Source organism: Schistocerca serialis, chromosome 9 (assembly GCF_023864345.2).
Source record: "Schistocerca serialis cubense isolate TAMUIC-IGC-003099 chromosome 9, iqSchSeri2.2, whole genome shotgun sequence".
NCBI classification, from domain to species: domain Eukaryota; kingdom Metazoa; phylum Arthropoda; class Insecta; order Orthoptera; family Acrididae; genus Schistocerca; species Schistocerca serialis.
In genome coordinates this window covers 160,533,407-160,558,912 of record NC_064646.1, presented here as the reverse complement: position 1 = coordinate 160,558,912, position 25,506 = coordinate 160,533,407, and the positions used below count along the sequence as shown (strand labels likewise).

Below are 25,506 nucleotides of genomic sequence, written 5' to 3'. Positions count from 1 at the left end.
AGATTGCATTTAGTCCAAAAACGGGCTGTCAGACTGATCTGCGATGTTGGTTCGCGAACTTCAGTTTTCCGGAATTATGACTCTACCGTCCCTGTAGATATATTCCATCGTGGGATTTGTTGTTGACACAGTTGAAGCATTAAGAAGAAAATGCGACTTTCATTTAGTGAACACTGAACTATAAAATGGTATACAGTTGGATAACATCCGCTTACACTTTATACATAATGCTGTGCACTGTTTAGAGCTATTTACAGAAGGCTTGCAGAAAAACTGAAAAAAAAAATTCATCTATAAATTCCAAGTATTCATATTCATGGCGAAGCGTGTCGCTGTGGCACACTCTTTATATTCAGAACAGGAGCTCTTCGCATTATTTGAGTTTTCTCTGTAATGTCATGTTTGTTCGTACAGTGTCTGTCTTCTTCTTTCGTGTTTTATTAATTATTTAATTCTTTGTTCATACATTTTCTAATCTATATTCTGTAAACTATGTATTGACCAGTTGTGTGGCCAAGTAGCTTTTGGTCCCGTGGTCCCAAGGAACCTGACAATAAATAAATTAGTAATAAATATCCTGTGCAACTTCATAAAGATTACGGGCTAGAAGCTGGTGGGAAAGTATACATCTCCTCATCGAATTCCAGACACTCTGTGTCTGAGATAAATCAGAGGACTTGGCATGTCAGATAGGAATCCATACATTCACAAGGCATTTGCGGTGCGAATCGCGGGGTATTGGATTTTGTATGAACCTTCTCGAATTTTCCGCCTGATATTTGGTACGAAGGATGCAGCACCAGCACTTACCCTGCTTGCGATACACGGCCGAGCGCTTTGCCCGCATTCAACAGTTGCCAAGACAGTCCTGTAGTCATATTCCAAACAGCTCCACACACCTTGATTCCTGCTGTTGTATTGGTACCGAAAATTACTGCTTTCCGCGAGCTTCCGTCAGGTCGGCTGCAAACAGGTTGGCGTGGAAGTGACGACCACAAACAGAAGCGGGGCTCATTGCCGAAAAACACTGAATGGTTCTCAGTGTCCCAACTGACTATCTCTCTACTCTAAGCATGTCTCTGCTTATATCTGTACTGTATATTTTTATATTAATTTTTAACGCCGTAAACGAAGTGTGACAGCTCAAGATCTCAGCTATTGAACTATAGCCAAGCGACTGTCGGCATGTTGCTGGCATGTCGCTCATCCTAACGACCCGACGTTCGCGAGAGACTGTGTGGTCGGAGCATCCGCAACTGTGGTATACATTTTTTGGTACAACTCCGCAAAAATCTGTATTTTGAACCAGTTTTTTTTTTAAGATACTGTCGGTTTCGTAGCTTATAGCCACTTTATCAGGTGCATATTTTCACTACAAGAACCAAACAGTAATAATGGCTGAATCCCTATGCATCAACATAATACCAGGGCATAAGGATCTAATTACACTGAGGTGACCAACATCACGGGACATCTCCTAAAATAGAGTCGGGCCTCCTATACGTGTCGTAATGCAGCAACTCGATGCGGCATGGACTCAGCAAGTCGTCAGAAATCCCCTACTCAAATATTAAGCCACGTTGCCTCTATAGCCGTCCATGATTGCAAAAGTGTTGCTGGTTCAGGATTTTGTGCAGTAACTGACCTCTTGATTACGTCCCATAAACGCTCGAAGGGATTCATGTCGGGCGATCTGGGTGGCCAAATCACTCGAAATGTCCAGAATGTTTTCAAACCAATAGCGACCAACAGCGACCTTGTGACATGGCACATAGTCATCCACAAAAATTCCATCTTTGTTTGGGATCATCAAGTCTGTAATTCAAGTGCAAAACACGGATAACTTTTTCCTTATGGAAAAAAGCACCACGTTATCAGTCACAAAATGACAAACTGCAGTAGAACTTTTCTGGAAGTTTCACGTGGGTGTACGAAAGTTCGTGCGCTGTACTCAAGTGGTGGGGGCCTAAGCAAAACACCTGAGGCTTTAAAAGCCCCGTATTAACTTTTCCATGTTTGTTATCAATTCAGTCTCGAAACTTTTTTGGACTGACGGGATGCGACAGTAGAAAATAACAAGTAGCATAACGGATGGAGGTAGCCGAAAAGCATGGAAAGTTCAGAGGAGGCTTTATCCAGCACCGAATGTCACATGAATAATGACGACGATATTCAAAAAACACTTCAATATATAAATGGTAGTAATAAATTTTAATGCCGCCTTACTTACAACCGACAAGCCAAACATATGACTACCATCTTCTTAATACCGTGCAGGTTCACCATTTCAAGGCAACGCTGCAGCGATTCCGCGTTGCATCAATCCGACAAGTCCTTTGTCAGTTTCTGGAGATATGTACAAGTCTGCGATCAGTTTACGCAGTTACCGTCATTTACGAGCTGGTTTTTGTGGCTGTGGGTGTTCGCTTGTGCCGCAACACCAATGGGCCGGATTCAGTCTCGCTGTGGGCTGGGCGGTGGTCATTATGCAGGGTGTTTCTGTAGGAGTGTGCACCAATGTAACAGGACTTAGACGGTGCTTCACTGAACAATTTGAGATACGGAACCTGAGGTCGGAGAAACCAGCTTAAGGAGATAATAGGAATAAAATGACATTACTGCGTACTTTTCGATCTACGTTAGTTACAGTTAACTGCAAATGCCATCACCGACACAGTGAACCTATCAATCGTATTGTGTCTTATAAAATGTATTGAAACTGACGGCCGTCAGCCTCACTGCAAGCATGAGATCGGCGAGCAAGGTTCTGACGCAGCCTGACAAATATACCAGAATCACATCACAGACAGCTACAGCCAGCCGGTGTGGCCGAGCGGTTATAGGCGCTTCAGTCTGAAACCGCGCGACCGCTACCCTGCCTCTGGCATGAATGCGCGGTGGTCTCGCGGTTCTAGGCGCGCAGTCCGGAACCGTGCGACTGCTACGGTCGCAGGTTCGAATCCTGCCTCGGGCATGGATGTGTGTGATGTCCTTAGGTTAGTTAGGTTTAAGTAGTTCTAAGTTCTAGGGGACTGATAACCATAGCAGTTAGTAACACCGGAAATGCATATCCTCCTATTTCCATCTCTTGCACTGCAAATTTTTTTCCTTATTTTGTTACCTGAAGATATAACATTTCTGTGTCTTTGTATATTGTAATTGTTTTACTATTTGTATATATATATGCATTTATGTCGATTTATAATTGGTTTGTTTTGTGAATATTATTTGTATTTATACGCTGGGTCTGGCCTAGGGAAAACTATACTATCGAACGATTACATCGATAGGTCGTGTGGCGAACCAAAGTGTTTAGGATCTTTGGAAGTGTTAACTCTGTCGCGTGGAGCGCGGGCAGAGAGAGTCTGGCCGCAGTAGTGCAGTGGAGCAGGTGTGTTGTGTGACGCTCCCGCAAGTTGCCGCGCGTTCGGGGTTGGGCAGCATGTAATTGCGCTCGACTGGCTATAATACACTCCTGGAAATTGAAATAAGAACACCGTGAATTCATTGTCCCAGGAAGGGGAAACTTTATTGACACATTCCTGGGGTCAGATACATCACATGATCACACTGACAGAACCACAGGCACATAGACACAGGCAACAGAGCATGCACAATGTCGGCACTAGTACAGTGTATATCCACCTTTCGCAGCAATGCAGGCTGCTATTCTCCCATGGAGACGATCGTAGAGATGCTGGATGTAGTCCTGTGGAACGGCTTGCCATGCCATTTCCACCTGGCGCCTCAGTTGGACCAGCGTTCGTGCTGGACGTGCAGACCGCGTGAGACGACGCTTCATCCAGTTCCAAACATGCTCAATGGGGGACAGATCCGGAGATCTTGCTGGCCAGGGTAGTTGACTTACACCTTCTAGAGCACGTTGGGTGGCACGGGATACATGCGGACGTGCATTGTCCTGTTGGAACAGCAAGTTCCCTTGCCGGTCTAGGAATGGTAGAACGATGGGTTCGATGACGGTTTGGATGTACCGTGCACTATTCAGTGTCCCCTCGACGATCGCCAGTGGTGTACGGCCAGTGTAGGAGATCGCTCCCCACACCATGATGCCGGGTGTTGGCCCTGTGTGCCTCGGTCGTATGCAGTCCTGATTGTGGCGCTCACCTGCACGGCGCCAAACACGCATACGACCATCATTGGCACCAAGGCAGAAGCGACTCTCATCGCTGAAGACGACACGTCTCCATTCGTCCCTCCATTCACGCCTGTCGCGACACCACTGGAGGCGGGCTGCACGATGTTGGGGCGTGAGCGGAAGACGGCCTGTGTGCGGGACCGTAGCCCAGCTTCATGGAGACGGTTGCGAATGGTCCTCGCCGATACCCCAGGAGCAACAGTGTCCCTAATTTGCTGGGAAGTGGCGGTGCGGTCCCCTACGGCACTGCGTAGGATCCTACGGTCTTGGCGTGCATCGCTGCGGTACGGTCCCAGGTCGAAGGGCACGTGCACCTTCCGCCGACCACTGGCGACAACATCGATGTACTGTGGAGACCTCACGCTCAACGTGTTGAGCAATTCGGCGGTACGTCCACCCGGCCTCCCGCATGCCCACTATACGCCCTCGCTCAAAGTCCGTCAACTGCACATACGGTTCACGTCCACGCTGTCGCGGCATGCTACCAGTGTTAAAGACTGCGATGGAGCTCTGTATGCCACGGCAAACTGGCTGACGCTGACGGCGGCGGTGCACAAATGCTGCGCAGGTAGCGCCATTCGACGGCGAACACCGCGGTTCCTGGTGTGTCCGCTGTGCCGTGCGTGTGATCATTGCTTGTACAGCCCTCTCGCAGTGTCCGGAGCAAGTATGGTGGGTCTGACACACCGGTGTCAATGTGTTCTTTTTTCCATTTCCAGGAGTGTAGTTTCTAGCACGGTGTCGCGGACGGGATGCATTAGCTGGCACACATCAAGAGCCCGTTTCGCCTTGTGACCGTGTCGAGAAGAAGGCGCGCCAGCATCCAGCTTCTGCAACAGCGACGGCCGACAATGACTGACTGTCGCCACCTCCTCGATGACGACTTCAAACCTTCAATCAACCAACAAGGAAGACTAAAAGCACGTAAAGTTTCAGAACTGTATGGCAGACCTCAGCTTTTAAAATTGTTGCATCACGAAATTACAGCAACATGAACCTCTGTTGCTCATTGTCCCAATTGCATTGCCAAGCAGGGTCCCTTCCTTTTCCGAAATGAACCTGAGTGTCGTTGAAATTCAAACGCCAGCATTAAAATAATATAATTCAATTTCACTGCTTTAATTTCAAAGTTCAGTTAAAGTATTCATAGCTGGCTACAATATTTAGATTACACGAGCACAAATTAAGAGTGCGAGTTTTGTTAGCATATTTTAGCTTACCTGTGACTGCAGCTCAGCTTGGTACGTACTAAATTTTACTATTGTTAATTGTTCAGAATCATTTAATTCAAGTTCAAAGTTAAATCTCTTATTTCTAAATTGCTTAGATTCAAGTAGCTTTTGAAATGACTGTTGAGGTAGCCCAAGACTAACTGTATTTTACTGAATTTCGATATGCTTCAGAAACAGAGTTCACTATTAATTTCACTCACTAAATTAACTTTCAATTTTCCAGTTTTATTAATTCTTTTGCTAAATTAAGTCAGGGTGTGGCGAAATTTATTACTTCAGACAAACATTCAGTTTTCACACAACACGTGTCAACCTCCAGTTGCCACGCTTTTAGTGCTAATTATATGTGCAATAACCTTTCTTTTTCAGTTATTATAGTAATTGTAGTAATTGTCCATAGGACTGGCGACCGTAATTTTCCCCAAATCTCAAATATCTAATTACCGCTAGTTAACTGTTAACGTAACGGCCGCACATTAACTTTCTTTATTAACTTTACCCCTTTTCAAAATTAATTTCCACCAGTTTCATTTGCATTTTTCCTTTCATTTAGATATAACCCTTTCCTCCCTCTTTACCGGCAGATTAACTTCGGTGACGATTGCTTTTCCCAAATTTCCATTAGGTACACGTGGTTTAATTTTTCACTGTCATTAAGGTCGATAAGTGAGAGGGGGGTTACAAGTTGAGTCCCATAGTGCTCAGAGCCATTTGAACCATTTTTTGGCATAAATGTGTGTGATGTCCTTTGGTTAGTTAGATTTAAGTAGTTCTAAGTTCTAGGGGACTTATCACCTCAGACCTCAGTCCCATAGTGCTCAGAACCATTTTTGAACAGGCAGCTACAATTATGGGAACTAATTTCAGCTCCGTATCCACTGGGGTCTCTTACACAAGCGACTTTAAATATCGCCATTGGAAATAATCAAGGGGATTCAGGTCAGGTGATCTCACAGGTCATGGAATAGGACGTCCCCTTCCATTCCAGCGACCGGGCAATACAGCGTTCAGATGGTTGCGGATACCAACACTGAGGTGAGGCGGTGCGCCGTCGTGTTGTATCCACATCCTCTCACGAACAGCCAAGGGGACAATGTAAATACGATACGATAAATAAAAGTAAACCTGCGTCATGACTTCAAAGTAATCACGCTCGTCCTCCTTGTTTCCTTGCAGAAAGTAAAGAATGTACATGTAAATAAACACCACAGTACGAGTAAACTAGTACGCATTTTAGTTGTAAATATAATGGAAAACAGTAATGCTAAACAAAGCGGTACACTAGTTTACTTCCGTATCTCCTTTAGCTGGCTTCATTGACCCAAGATTTTCTATCTAAAATCGTCCAATGGATCATTCTCTATGTCCTGTCACATTTTTGCACGCTCTGATGTTGGCTCATCAGTGTGCTCTTGTGAGTTCCCTAGAGCTTAGTTTTGAAAATTTTGCTTAGTTTACCGAACCAAAAAATAATTAATAAAAGATGACACGAAAAAGCAAAACTATTGTATAACTAGCTATGCATCCGTGCTTCCCAATGGAAGTTGAAGAAAGAACTCTGTGCACCGTAGCTTTTTGGTTTCCGTACGTCCATCGGCAAAAACGGCACAGTTATAGGATAACTTCCTCAATAAATTAATTTTTTTCTACCCAAAAATTCATCATAAATAAAATCTTTCAAAAGAAGCAGGGCTGTTTCATTAAATTTTCGACAAAGAAAGCAAAATTCTTAAATCCATAGAACCTCGGCAAGTAAAATCAGTGTTAGTTTGTATTCGTAAAGAAAAAATGCGGCACTAGACTCTGTCGTTGACGTTACTTTCCGAAAATATTTCAGTCATCGAGGTAAAAAGAAAGAAAGGAAACCAACATTACCATCTATTGCGGTACTACGCCGTCACTAAGGTAAATATTCGAACTGATAAGCTGGGCAGACTCTTAAAACTTTAACTATGTTATCTGATTTTCCGTGATCCGATTTCGACCAAATAAAACATATATGTCGTCCGACGCTATGCTCAGGTTACCTACGAAAACACCATGAAATTCCCCTAGTAGCTTTAGAGATTAGTTTGTCAAAATAGACAGACCGTTCTACAGTTTTATTATTAATATCAATTAATTAAAACGAGGGTTGGAACCTGTCTCTGAGCTGGTTGTAGGTTGTGTTCCAAAAATGAACAGCCTAGAGACATAAGTGATGACACTTTCTGCAGGACCTGACCATCATTTTGCAGGACAATTCTCAAGCACATGCAATGGAAGCTGTTACTGATTTGCTTGACTGATGGGCTGCTAAGTGCTATACCACCTACTGCACTCCCACGACTTAAGCCCTCGTAAATTCAACTCGATTTCTAAACTGAAGGAAACACTTCACGGAATTCGCTTCAGAACTGCTACAAATTCATCGGGCAATAGACCGCGCCGCTCGAACTGTCAACACAACTGGCAGTGCTAAGGGTATTCTACGACTTCCACATCGCTGGCAACGGGTTATACACAATACTGATGATTTCACTGAAGGTCGGTAATACTTTGAAACATGTATCTATTTTGTACGAACTGTAAATGAATAGTTGCCACTATTAAAGTTCCAACCCTGGTATTAATAAAATTATATTGCTATATAAAAATTTACGTATTACTTCTCCGAGTGTCCAGTGTGAGTGGATGGTATGAGCCATTTTGCTTCAAGTGGCCGCTTACGTCATCTTTCCTTTTTGGACTCACTTTGTAGAGCATATTCTTGGAAAATATTACAAAGACCCACCTGTGGAAGCTTCTGCGGAGGCCTGATGTGCACCCCTCCGATTTCAATGAGGTTAGGCGACAGGGGACGCGGGAAAAACATGCTCACATGAGTGTTTGAAAGTAGGACGGAGGTGTTCTTCTCCATGTCCGATACGCTTGGCAGCGCCGTGCTGTTCAGGTACTGCCGCAAAACGGCTTCCAATCTCGGTTTGTAGTACATCTCCCGAGCGACTTTTGACAGAGTCGCAAACGCCGCGTTGTGGAGTCGCTGCAAGAAGGACATCCTGTCCGTGTACCAGAGGAATGCGTCCGGAACGTAAGCGTACGGACTGGGGCTGCCTACGATGTCCGCCATCCAAGAGGTCGGCGATATGGTCGCCACTCCGATGACGGGGATCCGCAGGCTGTGAGCCAGCGGCAGGAAGCACTCGCTGAAGAACTCTTCGATGATCATGACGTCGAACTTGTGCTCAGCGAGGAACAGTCGCCGGACGCTCTCTGTCTGGAGGAAAATTTCACACGAACTCACTCCGAAACGGAAGAGAGTCATGATCAGTCCAAATGCGCCACGTTCACCTAGTGAGAACATGTTGGTATCTGTAAAACGAAAGAGGTATTCGTATTTAGTCACAGCGAAGCTATTTCTCTCTTCCAAACAAATTATATCTAAAGAAATGAATGTGACAAGTAACAAACGTGAACCGAACCGTTATTAGAACTCAGATCCATGGAACATATGACCTGCGTAGATTTGGTACATACTTCTCCTGAAACTACCTCTCTCAGTATTAAAAGATCTACTGCAAAACCTCTCCCTACATCTGATCAACTGATTCTTACTGAAAGGTTCATGGTTCTCATGCTTAATTTTGTAATATAAATATGGAGATCAATATTGAGCGAACACAGAAAGATTGTGGGAAAACAGGACTCGATGGCGAGTCTTTCGTTCCTAGCAGATCCAGCCTGGGGATGGAGACTGTTCAATATGATGATGACGAATAATGAGTTACGTTGTTACATATAAATCACTGTCAACTAGCAAATAAAATACTGGTTGAAATTTTTGTTTTCTTTTTTTGCCTATTACTTTGGCATGATACTTGCACTATCAATTGTCACTGTGCGACTCAAGTTTCCTCTTTTAATTTCGTTTTTAGGCATTATACTTAGCCTATGTGGGCTGTCAAAACGTCCTTTTAGTCGCACTGAAATAAAAGGTTTACTGAAGGATAACTTCCGTCGCAAGCTAGTACCACCAAACGTCTAACGAAAGCACTCAATTTATTGCTTTTAGTTAAAAAAAGTTGATGGTAGTAAATGAAGTATTTTAATAGAAGCAGGATGTCAAACCCGGCCGGAGTGGCCGTGCAGTTCTAGGCGCTGCAGTCTGGAACCGAGCGACCGCTACGGTCGCAGGTTCGAATCCTGCCTCGGGCATGGATGTGTGTGATGTCCTTAGGTTAGTTAGGTTTAATTAGTTCTAAGTTCTAGGCGACTGATCACCTCAGAAGTTAAGTCGCATAGTGCTCAGAGCCAAGCCAGGATGTCAAAATACCTCATGTTAGACAGATTGTTAGTAGCATATGACAGCATTTTACTTAACATGAATGACCTCAAAAACTGGTGAGGAAAAATCATTTCTTTTTCAAACGTGTTTCGTAGACAAATCTTAATCCAGTTATGTTCAAAGACCAAATTCATTCGTTTCACTTGTGTAACAACATTACATTCAATATCTATTTTGGGAAAGCGGTACTAAATAGTGTCAGAGCTAAGTCAGCCATACCTGGATATCTCACTCGACAAGAGTATTGTCTGCAGTAGCAGCGTCACGGGCTCGAAGCCCAATCTCGAACACATTTTAAATTTTCCAGATACTTTCAAAACAGCTCACGCTTGGTCAGTACCAAAACTACTCCATAACCTTATTAGTAAATGATTATTCAGCTGCCGCGCGGTGTAGCCGCGTGGTCTCGGGCGCCTGGCCACGGTTCACGCGGCTGCCGCCGTCGGGATTTCAAGTCGTCCCTCGGACATGGGTGTGGTGTTGTCCTAAGCGCAAGTTAGTTTAAGTTAGATTAAGGGGCTCCGGAAAGGCTCAAAATCATGAAAAGTTCAATTTTTACTTTTTTGCGTTTTCTGAATCTGCAGACTATTACCTTTTAATAGATATATAAGTTATTCAATTCCGAAAACTACAACTAATTTTAAATTTTTTTTTGAAATGTGTTCTACATGGGTGTGACCCACTGTGGCGCTGTTAAACTGCTGTCAAATGGTGTTATTATTAACGTCCGTGTTCATCAGGTACATTTTAGTGATGTGAGATAAAGTATGTGTTGTGGCTAACCTGTGATGGTTCAATATATATCTCTGGTGTGATTGTCGATTGTTTCATGTTTATTTACTCTGTCGTTATCTCGAAAATATTCGTAATTAATTCTGTTTCTTGAGTCTCTGTTTTGTTGAAGTATAATAATGAGTGAAAGTAAAGTTATTAGAAATCCTCTGAAGGCTTTTAAGAAAAGGAGAAATGTTGGAAAGCCAAAGGTATGTGTTATTACTGTAAACAATAAAGACGATAACCAAGTGAGTGAACCTAACCTCTCAAGTACACCTGCCCATAGCAGTCAAAGTGGGAAAGAAAATACTTCACAGAAGAAGCTTGGTTCAATGAGTGAAAACTATGAATGTTTTATGGGCGAATCGGATGTGAATGAAATATTTGATATGTCGGTTCTCAAAGGAATTTTTTCAAACTGTGTAAGATGTATTCATTGTAGTGAAGTTGGTCTGGAACTCTCCATAATAAAGCACGTAGGACTTGCTAGTGAAATACAACTGAAATGTGATAAGTGTTCATACATGACCACCTTTTGGAACAGTGTTGCAGTAACTGCAACTGAAGAAAATGGTAGCAAAATCTACGGACAGAACAACGAGCGATGCTTGCTTTAGACAAGGAACGCCTTCGGGCTGCAGACAGGGCTGTAAAGAGTCTAGAAATACAAGCAAGAGTAAACAGGAGGAGGAACAAGAGGAAGCTGGAGGAGGAGTTTGCAGAGGATGAAGATAATCCATCCTATGGACCTGGAATGCACTAAAAAGTAAACCAATCTTTGTCGCTCGATTCCCAAAACTTTTATTTTCTCATACTAATTACATGTTTTCTAAGGATCTTCCAAACATATTTGTTTCAAACTTTCAGTAAATGTTACACAGTACCTTCTGCATAATTTAACACAGCCTTTTTCCAAAAAACTGTATATTTTTGAATATATAAATAAAAAATTGCAAAAAAAATGTTGTGAATTTTATTACAATTGAAAAAAAAATCATCTTTAATAACTGAACTAAAATTTTGTAAAATCCCTGTGTTAAGTTGTAGCCCATATTCCAATAAATAATCTGTAAAAAGTTCAACTTCCTACCTCAAATACTTTGTGAGGAAAGATGTAATTTACAAGCGTTATTTTAACATTGCAAGTATAGGGCGTTCCGGTGCCCCTTAAGTAGTTTGGAAGCCTAGAGACCGATGACCTCAGAAGTTTGGTTGCATAGGAACTTACCACAAATTTCCAAATTTCGAGTATTCAGATGAGGAAACCCAACAGATTTAAGTTTTTAACGCTGCATGAAAGTATGGACACAATTAAAACTAATATCAACGATATCAGATGTAAGCAGTAATATTTTCTTTGTCTCTGTACGTTGACATGTCATTGTAATGATTTTCTTGTACTTGAGACGGCCAGCCAGCTATGAGAACAGACAAGTGCACTGAAGGGGATTTCGTCAGTTGGACAAAAACAACGTTTCTGCTGAACTCCAGGAGTCGGGCAGGTATGGGCCGGGAACAGAGAGGGATTTTTTCAGCAGGCTCGCAAACACCAGGTGGTTTCTCAGGGGGAGATAGGCTAATTGACTGCACAGGCCGTTGGAAACTTTCAGAAAGTGAGGAGCTTAAAGAGTGCTCTTCGGAAAAGGTCACGTCTGCAGCGGCATGAGGAAAGTGGCGGTGTATCATCATCCTGAAACCATAGCTCTCGCTAAACATCATTTGGAATATTTTATATTACATCAGGTAAAATAATGCAAAGAAACGTGCGATGCAGGGGTAGATTCGACTTGTCTGACAATAGAGAAGGGCCCAAAGCAGTCCTCCCTCGGTTCTAGCCTGTAGGCCTACGCCAAAGTGTGCCTGAAAGCCACATTCACGGGTGAAATGTGAGTTGTTTTACGATCAATAATGGCTGTTGAGGATGTTCAAAATATCTTGACGAGTGAAGTAAATTCGTCAATCCATATCACATTATTTATAAAATGTTCGTTATCTTCAACCTGGCGCAAAAACCATTCACAAAACTAATCACTTGCTGTCCTGTGGCCCTTGGTGTTGACCTAACGTGTAATGGTATCGACGCAGTTTTTCATTGCACAACACTTCACCAACCACTCTTTGAGATATTTGGACTTGCCTTGCGATATCACGGGTTGGTGGAGTAGGTCTAGTGCTTGAAGGACATCTGTCCATTACTTGTGGACGAAGACTGATGGTTTTCCGAAGACGTTGCTCCAGGAAACGAAAAACTTCCTCATTGGGACGACGCCTTTGAGGGTACCGTGAAGAATACGCAAGAGCAGCAGCAGCAGCTTCGTTGTCAGATGCACCCAGCACCTGTTTGTGAACTCCATCGGGAAGTCGCCGTACATGAACTGACAGACCGGTAATGGTTGTGGGCTACGCTATTAGTAGACATATGCATGCAATTTATGGGATCCCACTGCCACGTGGTACGGTATTGTCATGTGACAAAATGATGTCTCGCTTATAAACGACGACATTTAGGGAACGGATGTCTAAAAAATAAAAAAAGAAACCTGGCAAGGATGCGGACCATACCTCCAAGATTAGTGTGGGTTTGATGTGCAACCAATCTTCTCATTGAGCTACCACGGCTCGTACAGTTAAGTGGAGTGATGCGCGTTCCTCTGTACATTCCGATGCACTGTATTTTCAGCTGGTCCTTTTCATACAAGCGTTTTCAAAATTAATCAGACCTGATTGTCGTAGGTAAGCTTTCGTCTTGAATCTGGATGAGAAATCGCATACTGACGTCCACGTGCCGTATTTTTTCTTTACCCTTCGTATACACACATCAAAAAAGTTTTACATCACCTCGGTTCCGAGAGTTCCTGAACCTGTACAGAACATTGGAATAGAGATCAACATAAACATCATATATTGCTCATGAAAACCACACATTGCATGTTGTACCACCATACAGCGAGATCTTCAGAGGTGGTGGTCCAGATTGCTGTACACACCTGTACCTCTAATACCCAGTAGCACGTCCTCTTGCATTGATGCATGCTTGTATTCGTCGTAGCATACTATCCACAAGTTCATCAAAGCACTGGCGGTCCAGATTGTCCCACTACTCAACGGCGATTCGGCGTGGATCCCTCAGAGTGGTTGATGGATCGCATCGTCCATGAACAGCCCTTTTCAATCTATCCCAGGCATTTTAGATAGGGTTCATGTCTGGAGAACATGCCGGGCACTCCAGCAGAGCGTTGTCGTTATCCTGAAGAAAGTCATTCACAAGATGTGCACGATGGGAGAGCGAACTGTTGTCCATGAAGACGAATGCCTCGCCAATATGTTGCCAGTGTGGTTGCACTATCGGTCGAAGTATGGCATTCACTTATCTGACAGCCGTTACGGCGCCTGCCATGACCACCAGCTGCGTATGTCGGCCCCACATAATGCCACCCCAAAACAGCTGGGATCCACCTTGCTGCACTCGCTGGACAGTGTGTCTAAGGCGTTCAGCCTGACCGTGTTGCCTCCAAACACGTCTCCGACCACTGTCTGGTGGAAGGCATATGCGACACTCATCGGCGAAGAGAACGTGATGGCAATCCTGAGCGGTCCATTCGGCATGTCGTTGGGCCCACCTGTACCGCCCTGCATGGTGTCGTGGTTGTAAAGACTGACCTCGCCATAGACGTCGGGAGTGAAGTTGCGCATCATGCAGCCTATTGCGCACACTTTGAGTCGTAACGCGACGACCTGTGGCTGCATGAAAAGCATTATTCAACACGTTGGCGTTGCTGTCAGGGTTCCTCTGAGCCATAATCCGTAGGCAGCGGTCATCCACGGCAGTAGCAGCCCTTTGGGTGCTTGAGCGAGGCATGCCATCGACAGTTCCTGTCTCTTTGTATCTCCTCAATGTCCGAACAACATCGCTTTGGTTCACTCCGAGATTCCTTGACACTTCCGTTGTTGAGAGCCGTTCCTGGCAAAAATGCGGACGCGAACGAACCGCGTATTGAGCGTCTAGGCCTGGTTGAATTACAGACAACACCAGCCGTGTACTTCCTTCCTGGTGGAATGACTGGAAGTGATCGGCTGTCGGATCCTCTCCGTCTGTTAGGCGCTGCTCATGCATGGTTGTTTACCTCTTTGGGCAGGTTTAGTGACATCTCTGAACAGTCAAATGGACTGTGTCTGTGATACAATATCCACAGTCAACATTTACCTTCTGGAGTTCTGGCAGCCGGGGGTGATGGAAACTTTTTTTTATGTTTGTATGATAAGGTTTTTTTTCTATTGTGTAAAGTTACGTTACAACTTTTTTCCTTTTTCCCTTTTTTGTCGTCTCTTAGTTCGCTTAATACCTTTGATTTTCTTTTCCTTTTTGATAGCTTTCATTCTGAAGAAAGCGTGTGTCCTTACGAACATATTTCAGGGAATTTCCGACAAAAGATGTTTTTGTCTAATGTCTTTCATTTATGTTTCCTTAATTTTTAATTTTTGGCATAAATACGCATTGTCGCATTCACAGCAGGATTTATTTTCATGGTTGACGTTTTCTCTAGTACAAATTTCTTCATTCGTTGTGTCTTCTACTTCATTACGCTGGCTTCGTTTTTGAGCCCGAATATTTCTCTGATTATAAAGGTCTTTACTACCTCCTAATTCAGCACCAGAGGATGGTCGATTTAGAGTTGGAACAGCATCAGTGAGTCATCAGCTTGTGTTTCGAAGGAATGTTCAACAGTTCTTTACAAACCCCTTTCATAATATGAAGCAGTAAAATACAGGGAGCTGTCATGAGCATTTTCAACTACACGGAATTAGCAAGTATACAAGCATTTATACATTTTCCTTTTGTCTGACTGTTTTTAAGACGCGCAGAAAATCATTATCTTTCACTTAAAAACTTAGTCTAAAATCCCTCAATTCCGCAATGATTACAGCGCAACTCTGTACTCAACCACCAGTCATTAATAAAAGTTTGCAATGTCGTAAGTTACTTCGTTGTCGCTCGTAAACACAATCAGAGCAGAAGACATTATAGCAAATATGGGTTTCTCAGCGCTGTTTGGGTTCACTCTGACGTCAGCGGCACGGCTTCCTACAGCGCATGCACCTCATGATCCCTACCGTGTATTCTTGTATCGGTGGCGGACACCATTGCTTAACAGCTCGGTGCATTATAAAGTGGACGCTTATTTACTTTCATATTTGTCAACGTGTTTTGGCGTCACATGTTTGTAATTTTAGGTTAGCAACTTACCTCCAAAGAGATGCATAGTGTTGGGTACGGGCACGTGTGTCCAATTGTCCGATGAGCCTTGCTCCGAGAAGGGCGTGACGGCTGTGACGTGGTGGCCGCGGGCAGCTAGACCCGCCGCCAGCGCCCTCCCGAGGGTCCAGTGGCTGCGCGCGCCCATCTGAAAGATCAGCAGGACGCGGCACGTCTGGGGGGAGGTTCCAGGCGCCGCCGCCACCAATGCCACCGCTCCCACCGAGGTAAGCAGCAGCATTACTGCGCGAATACCACACATCGCCGCAGTACCTGCCACACAGCATCTTCCGTTGAACCTCGGATGGTACATGACACTAAAAATTAGACAACTACAACGCCCAGACACACGGTTTGAACGAAAACTCGGAAGATATGTCGGACGAAAACTGGAAAGATGAGTTGTTCAGCCAGATTAAGATGACATATAACGGGGGAGGAGGGGGGGTTGGACAGAAATATGGGAAAACCGCGAGAAATGCATGTTTGAACATAAATGCAGATGTTAGCCAAGCCTGCAGGCTACACTGTTGTATTTGGCCACTAATGGCACCTGTGAAATGCCCTCAGTACGTTGTGAGCATCAGTCGTGGTCAGAACAGTGTTCAGCGTAATTGTGAGTGCATTATGTCAAGAGAATCCAATGTGGGCATATGATTGGTGCTCGTATCAAAGATTTATGCCACATACAAGGAAAGCGGAAAAACATCACTAAGTCACAACGCGGGCGAAAGTATGTGTTGAGTGGTCATGACGGATGATCACAGAAGAGATTTGTGACAAATAACAAGGGGGTGACTGATGCAGAAGTAAATGCAGAACTGGATGCCGCTGTCACAAACGCTGCCAGCGCCAGAATAACACCAAGTAGCGATCTACAGGGCGAAATAAAATTCCAAAACCACTCATTAGTGATGCAAATGCCCGTAACAGGAGAACATTGTGCTGAAGCCAGGAAACCTGTTCAGTGGAGCAATGGAAGAAAGTCATTTCGTCGGATGAGTCTTTTTGCATGGTGTTTCCAATTTATGGCTGAGTTTACATCCAGAGAGTGAAATATTGTGGGGTTTCGTGATGATTTGGCAGTCGTATCATGGTATTACGTGGGCCCCATTGCCGTTATGCAAAGTCACATTATCGCAAAAGATTATGTAGTGGTTCTGTCTGATCAAGTCCATCCAGTGGTACAATGTTGGTTCCCAAATGATGATGGTGCGTAGTAAGACGACACGGCTCCTGTTCACATAGCTCACATCGTCCAGGACTGCTTTCGTGAGCATAGGGATGAAATTTTTGCATCTCATCCCCCTGACCACAGTCAACGGACCTCAATACTACTGAGCTTTTGTGTACCGTGATTGCTTTCCACTTCCATCACCGTTACCTGAACTTCCCACTGTTTTGCAGGAAAAATGGTATACGATTTCCTTAAATACCCTGCACGGCCTGTACGGCCTCATTCCCAGATGACTGGAAGCTTATTTTTAACGTCAACGCTGTTCCTAGCTCGTATTAGGCATGGTAATGTGCTGGATTCTGTGTTTCCATATTTTTTGTCCATCCCATCTAGATGGAGTGCACTAAAGTCTAGCACTATCTTCTCAGGTGTAGGCACAAAAGAAATGTATTACATGTCGAAGTAGATAGATGAAATGCAGTTCAACTAAGTGGGAAAGTGAAACTGAGTGCTAGTATCCCTCAACAACATCAAATACCGTAATGTTAACACGTAAGTGAGTTAAACTGCTCATGTTGCTATTGTTTTGTGGCTGGTGAAATCTATCGCCATCTTCAAAAAGGTCGGTTGTGTGGAATCAGTGCAATAACATGTTGTCCAGAACATCTGGAAGAATGACAGAATGGGGCTTTAGTGCATAGACAAGCCTATGACCTCAAAGTGACATCACTTGCCCAGTTTATTGGTCTGCCAAAGAGGACTTTCCAACATGTCTACAATGAATGTTGTACATCCACGTCTGTACACCGCAAGACACCTTACGGTGTGTGGCCGAGGATACTCTGCCACAGTCACTTCGTTCTTTTTCCGTTCCATTCGTGAATGGTATGTTTGAAGAACTACTGCTAGAATGCCTCCGTGTGAGCTAGAATCTAATTTTCCCTTCATGACCTTTTCGTCAATTATACCTACGAGGAAGCAATATATTAACTTCTAGGAATGTAGGCTCTCAGTACATTAACAGTAAAGCACACTGTGGAACAGGACAGCTCTCTTGGAACATATGCCACTGGTGTTGGCGGAACGTTTCCATGACGCTTTCATGCTTATTAAATGAACGTGTAATGAAACATGCCGATCTGCTTTGGATCTTCTCTATTTCACCTATCATTGGTATGGATCACAGACTGCAAGCAATATCCAAATACAGGTCTAACGAGTGTTTTGTAAGCTAGCTCCTTTAGAGGTGGACCTCGTTTTCTACGGATTCTTGCAATGAATCTATATCTGGCGTCTGCCTTAACTGCGATTAGTTTTATATAGTTGCTCCAATTTAAATCTAACAATTTGTGCATCTGACCACTCTCAGTATTGGTTCTTCAATCGTGTAAGAGCCTGTGCTGAAACCCTTACAGTTGCAGGTTGGTGAAGCGCAGAGTATGGTGGTGAATTCGAGATGGAGCTTTGTGTGTTAATGATATACCATTAGCACGACATTCATCTATTCAAGTGTTAAAGTTGAATCTTCTTCTCCACACCCATGGCATGGGTAGCGGAGATAAGGCTGCTGTACATGAGGTCAGATGTGGTAGCCAGTTCTGACGATCAGAAGTGGACGCCACCAGTTTTACCGGCCAGTAAGCTTATACACGAAGTCAATAATGGCTTCGATTATTTTCTCATCTGTGGCCACCAGTGCGTCGTCGCATGTGGTAGAGTAAACAGTGTTAAGTGTTTCTTGGTGAAAAATATGGAATGTGACAGTGCTAGTGAGTTTGAGGAGGCTTTTAACGAAATGGTGGGTGAAATTGTTGTAACTTTAAGTGAGGAGGTGAGAACCATTTTAAATCAACATAGACTATGGGTGAAAGACTGGGTAGGTCGAAGGGAAATCCATGCAGCATCATCCACTTTGTTTCGTGAACTGTCAGTGGAAGATCCTTTGGAATACAAGAGACAATTAAGAATGACCGTTGAACAATTTAATGAGCCTTTGAGCATAATTGAACCACAGGTAGCCAAGAGAGATACTATTATGAGAAATGCAGTAACTCCCAAACAGAAACTAGAGGTTACGCTGCGGTATTTAGCAACTGGCGATAGTTTCTAAACTGTAGCATTATTATTTCGCATACCAGCCAGCACAATTTCAAAATAAATTCCTGAAGTTCTCCAGTCAATCAGAAGTGGGTTACAACACTACTTAAAGGTGAATTTTAATGGTTGAATACTGTATAATTTGATAAAAGTAGAATTTTAGAAAGTCGTCTAGGCATGCCTTCTATTAATTATGTAATTATTTTAACTGACTATTTTATTAGTATTATTTAGAAAAAAAATCTGTATCCATAATCTACTATTACGATACTTTGCCAAGCAAATAAAAGCTTCATCCGTTTTTCGTAAGGTATTATAATTGACCCAAAACTTTTTACAAATGAAACGTTACTTCATATAAGCCTTAACTCAGTCTTTATTTCTGGAAAAGATTTCTGTATAGCATATCATCAACTGTGAATAGGTCTGAGTCCAAATTGGAAAGGTCTTCCTCTTCAGCTGGCACATGAGAAGAAGTACTTCCATATGGTGATGCAGAAGTAACTAGTGAATCTGGTGGCAAGTATTTTAGCTTCTCATTGGTGATAAGGCTCTGGAATTTTTCTTGCGAGGTTGCAGAGCTTCTGGCACGAAGTGTTCTCAATTGGTCAGTAATATGTTGGCCAAACAGTTCGTACTCGTCCACAACTTTTTTTGAAGATGATGGTCTATCCATTGCAATTTTTTGTAATTTGTTAATTACACTTTCAACTTTGGAAACTTTTGAAGTGCGTCTTTTCTTTGCACCTGGCATCGCAAATTGGTACTCTTGCGCCGACGTTCCAGTTGCTTTTACTGTGCTCTTAGCAATGGTATCATCATCCATGTCTTCAGTAATTTCTTCTTCATTTTCTCGAGGCTCAGTAAGGACACTAATGAGTTCCTGTTGTCCATCATCACATTCTTCAGTGGGACTTTTCTGAAAAACACAAATGCGACATTACAGAAATTTTGCGATGATTTGCAGATTTAAACAGTATATTGTTTGGTTTTGACATAGACTAAGAAATCAATAAATTATATTTCAAATTTTATTTATTTATTTTGTTGAAGGTACCTCAGACTATGGAAGAGTGGGGACATATACAAAATAGTTTTGAGATCAAACGGAATTTTCCATCCTGTTGTGGTGCATTGGATGGTAAACACATATACATCAAACGTCCACCTGGAAGTTGTGTAGAATTTTACAACTACAAGGGGGGGTTACAGCATAATACTGTTGTCTTTGGTTGACGCCGAATGTAAATTCATTTATGTAGATGTGGGAACAAATGGAAAGGCTAATGATGGAAGTGTGTTTAGGCTGTCTACTTTGAAAACAGCCATTGAGAAAAATAGCCTGAATTTGCCTCAGGAATACATTATTGTAGCAGATGACGCATTTCCCCTGTAAACAAATTTGGTGAAACCATTCTCAAGAAGAAACTTGTCCTTAGAAGAACGCATATTCAACTACCGGTTATGAAGAGCACGAAGAGTTGTTGAGAACGCTTTAGGCACATTAGCAGCTAGATTTAGAATACTTTGAAAAGACATTGAAGTTAATTTATCCACAGTTGATGTAATTGTGCAACTGCATGTACGATTCACAACTGGTCATATACAGTATCGCCAGGCTCGTACTTTGAAAGGGGATGGGCTGATTATGAAGACACAGAAACAGGAGTGCTGCATCCAGGACTATGGCGCACACCTGGAACGGAGTTACCACCCATAAGTAGTGTTCCTACAGCAAACACTTACTCAAAGCAGGCATCAGAAAAGACGAATAAAATGGCTGCTTACTTTAACAAAGAAGGACAAGTTCCTTGGCAAATGAAGGCCATCGGAATGTAACTATGGTGCAAGATGTTTAGTAATTGGCTCTGAGCACTATGGGACTTAACATCTGAGGTCATCAGTCCCCTACAACTTAGAACTAGTTAAACCTAACTAACCTAAGGACATCACACACATCCATGCCCGATGCAGGATTCGAACCTGCGACCGTAGCGATCGCGCGGTTCCAGACTGAAGCGCCTAGAACCGCTCCGCCACCATCGGCCGGCGTTTAGTAATTAAACCTTCTGATTTTACCTACTTTTGTACAACGACTTAGCTCTTTTACTCTTACAAAATTAGAATTTTAATTATTTCTAATAAACAGTTCAATCTCGAGATATAGAAGCTTGTAAATACTTTTGAATAAATAATAAACAAAAAATTTGTTATCAAATTATTAAAAAAAATTGTTTCATTTTACCCCTGAAAATTTTTTCTTACATTGGAAAATATAATTAAACATTTCCATATACTAACAATTCTAAAATTCCAAAAAGACAATTTTTAGCTATTTTATATTTAGTAATTTTCAAGCCATGTATTTAGAATAGAATACATTAAATTACCTAATTTGATTGAGAGTATCGAAATACGACGAAGCTGTTTAGAAACGTGACAGCCGTTTTGAACCAAGGTAGTTTCGGCGTATAAACATCATCAGCCACAGCTGCACTTCATTGACGAGATAACTTTTAGTAACTCACTTCTGTATGTTGTCTTGATAGTCTTTATTCTAGTTATCAAAAACGCAACATCGGGAACAACTACATCCTGACTTTCAAGGTCTTCTTTCAGTTTCAAAATACTACTTTCCTTTTTGTTTTGTTGGAGTAATCTTCATGGCGTATATTCCACAGTAGTTCATAGTTTTCGAATGTTTCCAAAAATGTTTCAATATTATCGGGTCCCCACTTAACGTTCTTCTTAATACCGGTATCTTTGTTTGCTTTTGAACAAGACGTATCGAGTCACTACACGATAGAACGGCACAACTGCTTGATCTAGGCTCAAAAACAACGACACAGATCCTCACACGACGGCTGAATCAGCTCTACTGGCGACCACTAAACTTAAGAACCGTCCAATAATGGCAGCCGGTAGATCACGTGACCTGCTACTGGCCACAACATCGGCCACTAAAATCAAACATGTTTGACTTTACTGGCCGCCACTCGCTAAAGGCTGCTGTACACGGGGGCAGTAGTGGCTTCTACTACAACTGGCCAGTACTGACCGCCACCAATTGTGGTGTATAGGGGTACTGGCGCCTTCCACGGCTGTGGAATATACGCCATGAAGATAACTCCAACAAAACGAAAAGGGAAAGTAGTATTTTGAAACTGAAAGATGACCTTGAAAGTCAGGATGTAGTTGTTCCCGATGTTGCGTTTTTGAGAGCTAGAATAAAGACTATCAAGACAACATACATTAGTGAGTTACTAAAAGTATCTCGTCAAAATGAAGTGGAGCTGGGGCTGATGATGTTTATACGCCAAAACTACCTTGGTTCAAAATGGCTGACACGTTTCTAAACAGCTTCGTCGTATTTGGTAATTTAATGTATTCTATTCTAAATACATGGCCTGAAAATTACTAAATATAAAAATAGCTAAAAATTGGCTTTTTAGAATTTTGGAATTGTTAGTATATGGAAATGTTTAATTGTATTTTCCAATGTAAGCAAAACTTTCAATGGTAAAATGAAACAATTTTTTTAATAATTTGATAACAAATTTTTTGTTTATTATTTATTAAAAAGTATTTACAAGCTTCTATATCTCGAGATTGAACTGTTTATTAGAAATAATTAAAATTCTAATTTTGTAAGAGTAAAAGAGCTAAGTCGTTGTACAAAAGTAGATAAAATCAGAAGGTTTAATTACTAAACGCCGGCCGATGGTGGCCTAGCGGTTCTAGGCGCTTCAGTCTGGAACCGCGCGATCGCTACGGTCGCAGGTTCGAATCCTGCATCGGGCATGGATGTGTGTGATGTCCTTAGGTTAGTTAGGTTTAACTAGTTCTAAGTTGTAGGGGACTGATGACCTCAGATGTTAAGTCCCATAGTGCTCAGAGCCAATTACTAAACATCTTGCACCATAGTTACATTCCGATGGCCTTCATTTGCCAAGGAACTTGTCCTTCTTTGTTAAAGTAAGCAGCCATTTTATTCGTCTTTTCTGATGCCTGCTTTGAGTAAGTGTTTGCTGTAGGAACACTACTTGTGGGTGGTAACTCCATTCCAGGTGTGCGCCATAGTCCTGGATGCAGCACTCCTGTTTCTGTGTCTTCATAATCAGCCCATCCCCTTTCAAAGTACGAGCCTGGCGATACTGTATATGACCAGTTGTGAATCGTACATGCAGTTGCACAATTACATCAACTGTGGATAAATTAACTTCAATGTCTTTTCAAAGTATTCTAAATCTAGCTGCTAATATGCCTAAAGCGTTCTCAACAACTCTTCGTGCTCTTCATAACCAGTATTTGAATATGAGTTCTTCTAAGGATAAGTTTCTTCTTGAGAATGGTTTCATCAAATTTGTATACAGGGGAAATGCGTCATCTGCTACAAGAATGTTTTCCTGAGGCAAATTCAGACTATTTTTGTCAATGGCTGTTTCCAAAATAGACAGCCTAAACACACTTCCACCATTAGGTCTTCCATTTGTTCCCACATCTACATAAATGAATTTGCAATCGACGTCAACCAAATCCAACAGTATTATGCTGTAATCCCTTTGTAGTTGTAAAATTCTGCACAACTTCCAGGTGGACGTTTGATGGATATGTGTTTACCATCCAACGCACCACAACAGGATGGAACATTCCATTCGATTTCAAAACTATTTTGTATATGTTCCCATTCATCCAAAGTTTGAGGTACCTTCAACAAAATAAATAAATAAACATTAAAACATAATTTATTGATCTGTTAGCCTATGTCAAAGCCAAACAATATACTGTTTAAATCTGCAAATCATCGTAAAATTTCTGTAATGTCGCATTTGTATTTTTCAGAAAAGTTCCACTCAAGAATGTGATGATGAACAACAGGAACTCATTAGTGACCTTACTGAGCCTCGAGAAAATGAAGAAGAAATTACTGAAGACATGGATGATGATACCATTGCTAAGAGCACAGTAAAAGCAACTGGATCGTCGGCGCAAGAGAACCAATTTGCGACGCCAGGTACAAAGAAAAGACGCACTTCAAAAGTTTCCAAAGTTGAAAGTGTAATTAACAAATTACAAAAAATTGCAATGGATAGACCATCATCTTCAAAAATTTGTGGACGAGTACGAACTGTTTGGCCAACATATTACTGACCAATTGAGAACACTTCGTGCCAGAAGCTCTGCAACCTCGCAAGAAAAATTCCAGAGCCTTATCACCAATGAGAAGCTAAAATACTTGCCACCAGATTCACTAGTTACTTCTGCATCACCTTATGGAAGTACTTCTTCTCATATGTCAGATGAAGAGGAAGACCTTTCCAGTTTGGACTCAGACCTATTCACAGTTGATGATATGCTATACAGAAAGCAATTCTACTTTTATAAAATTATAGAATAGTCAACCGCTAAAACTCACCTTTAAATAGTGTTGTAATCCACTTATGATTGACTGGAGAACTTCAGGAATGAATCCTGAAATTGTGGTGGCTAGTATGCGAAATAAAAATGCTAGAGACTGAAAAGTATCGACAGTTGCTAAATACCGCAGCGTAACCTCTAGTTTCTGTTTGGGAGTCATTGTATTTCTCATAATAGTATCTCTCTTGGCTGCCTGTGGTTCAGTTACGCTCAAAAGCTCATTAAATTTTTCAACAGTCATTCTTAATTGTCTCTTGTATTCCAAAGTATCTTCCACTGAGAGTTCACGAAACAAAGTGGATGATGCTGCAAGGGGTTCTCCTCGACCTACCGAGTCTTTTACCCACAGTCTATGTTGATTTAAAATGGTTCTCACCTCCTCACTTAAAGTTACAGTTTCACCCACCACTTCGGTAAAAGCCTCCTCAAACTCACTCGCACTGTCACATTCCATATTTTTCACCAAGAAATACTTAACACTGTTAGTCTATCACCTGTGACGACACACTGGCGGCCACAGATGAGAAAATATTCGAAGCCATAATTGGCTTCGTGTATAAGCTTACTGGCCGGTAAAACTGTTTGCGTCCACTTCTGATCGCCAGAACTGGCTACCACTTCTGGCCCCGTGTACAGCAGCCTGTAGCATTCAGCTCTGGAATTTGCTGACTCATCCACGTCAGTGGATATTTGAGGCCACTGCCTCTCTCATGGCTGCTTATGTGACACCTTGGCATCCTGCAGGCCAGCATGTGGCATTCATAGCTTGTATATGGTGTCGACTACCAGATCGTCGACTGCTTTTTATTAGGCAACTCTTGTGGCCATCGACTTAGTGTCGGAGTAAACTCCAGTAGCACTGCAGAGGTTGGGGATGATAACGCAGCTTTACGAGATGGCCTCTCCATCAGAGGTAGGCCCTGAACGCCAGTGTCTGCTCGCAGATGCAAGTCACCTTTCGATACACCTCCTAGATACAGTGACAGGTTGATTGTGCACCAAACACCATCAGTTCAGCTTTCAGCAAACCAGAGGTAGAAGTCCCCAAGATTTACATCAGCATATGCAATTCTG

At 42.5% G+C, this 25,506-nt stretch overlaps 1 protein-coding gene across 2 annotated transcripts in view; it reads right to left on the bottom strand.

The window, feature by feature from the left end:
- Positions 1-25,506, bottom strand: part of LOC126418672 (UDP-glycosyltransferase UGT5-like) — a 114,431-nt gene that overhangs the window by 37,651 nt on the left and 51,274 nt on the right. The window contains exons 2-3 of one of the 2 annotated variants that reach the window (XM_050085557.1): positions 15,732-16,013; positions 8,162-8,739 (exon numbers count right to left, since the gene is read on the bottom strand). In XM_050085557.1, the coding sequence (XP_049941514.1) occupies positions 8,162-8,739; positions 15,732-16,002 (849 nt within the window). In that variant the 5' untranslated portion in view covers positions 16,003-16,013. The remainder of the gene's footprint in view (positions 1-8,161; positions 8,740-15,731; positions 16,014-25,506) is intronic. The other variant, XM_050085558.1, reaches the window with a different exon arrangement.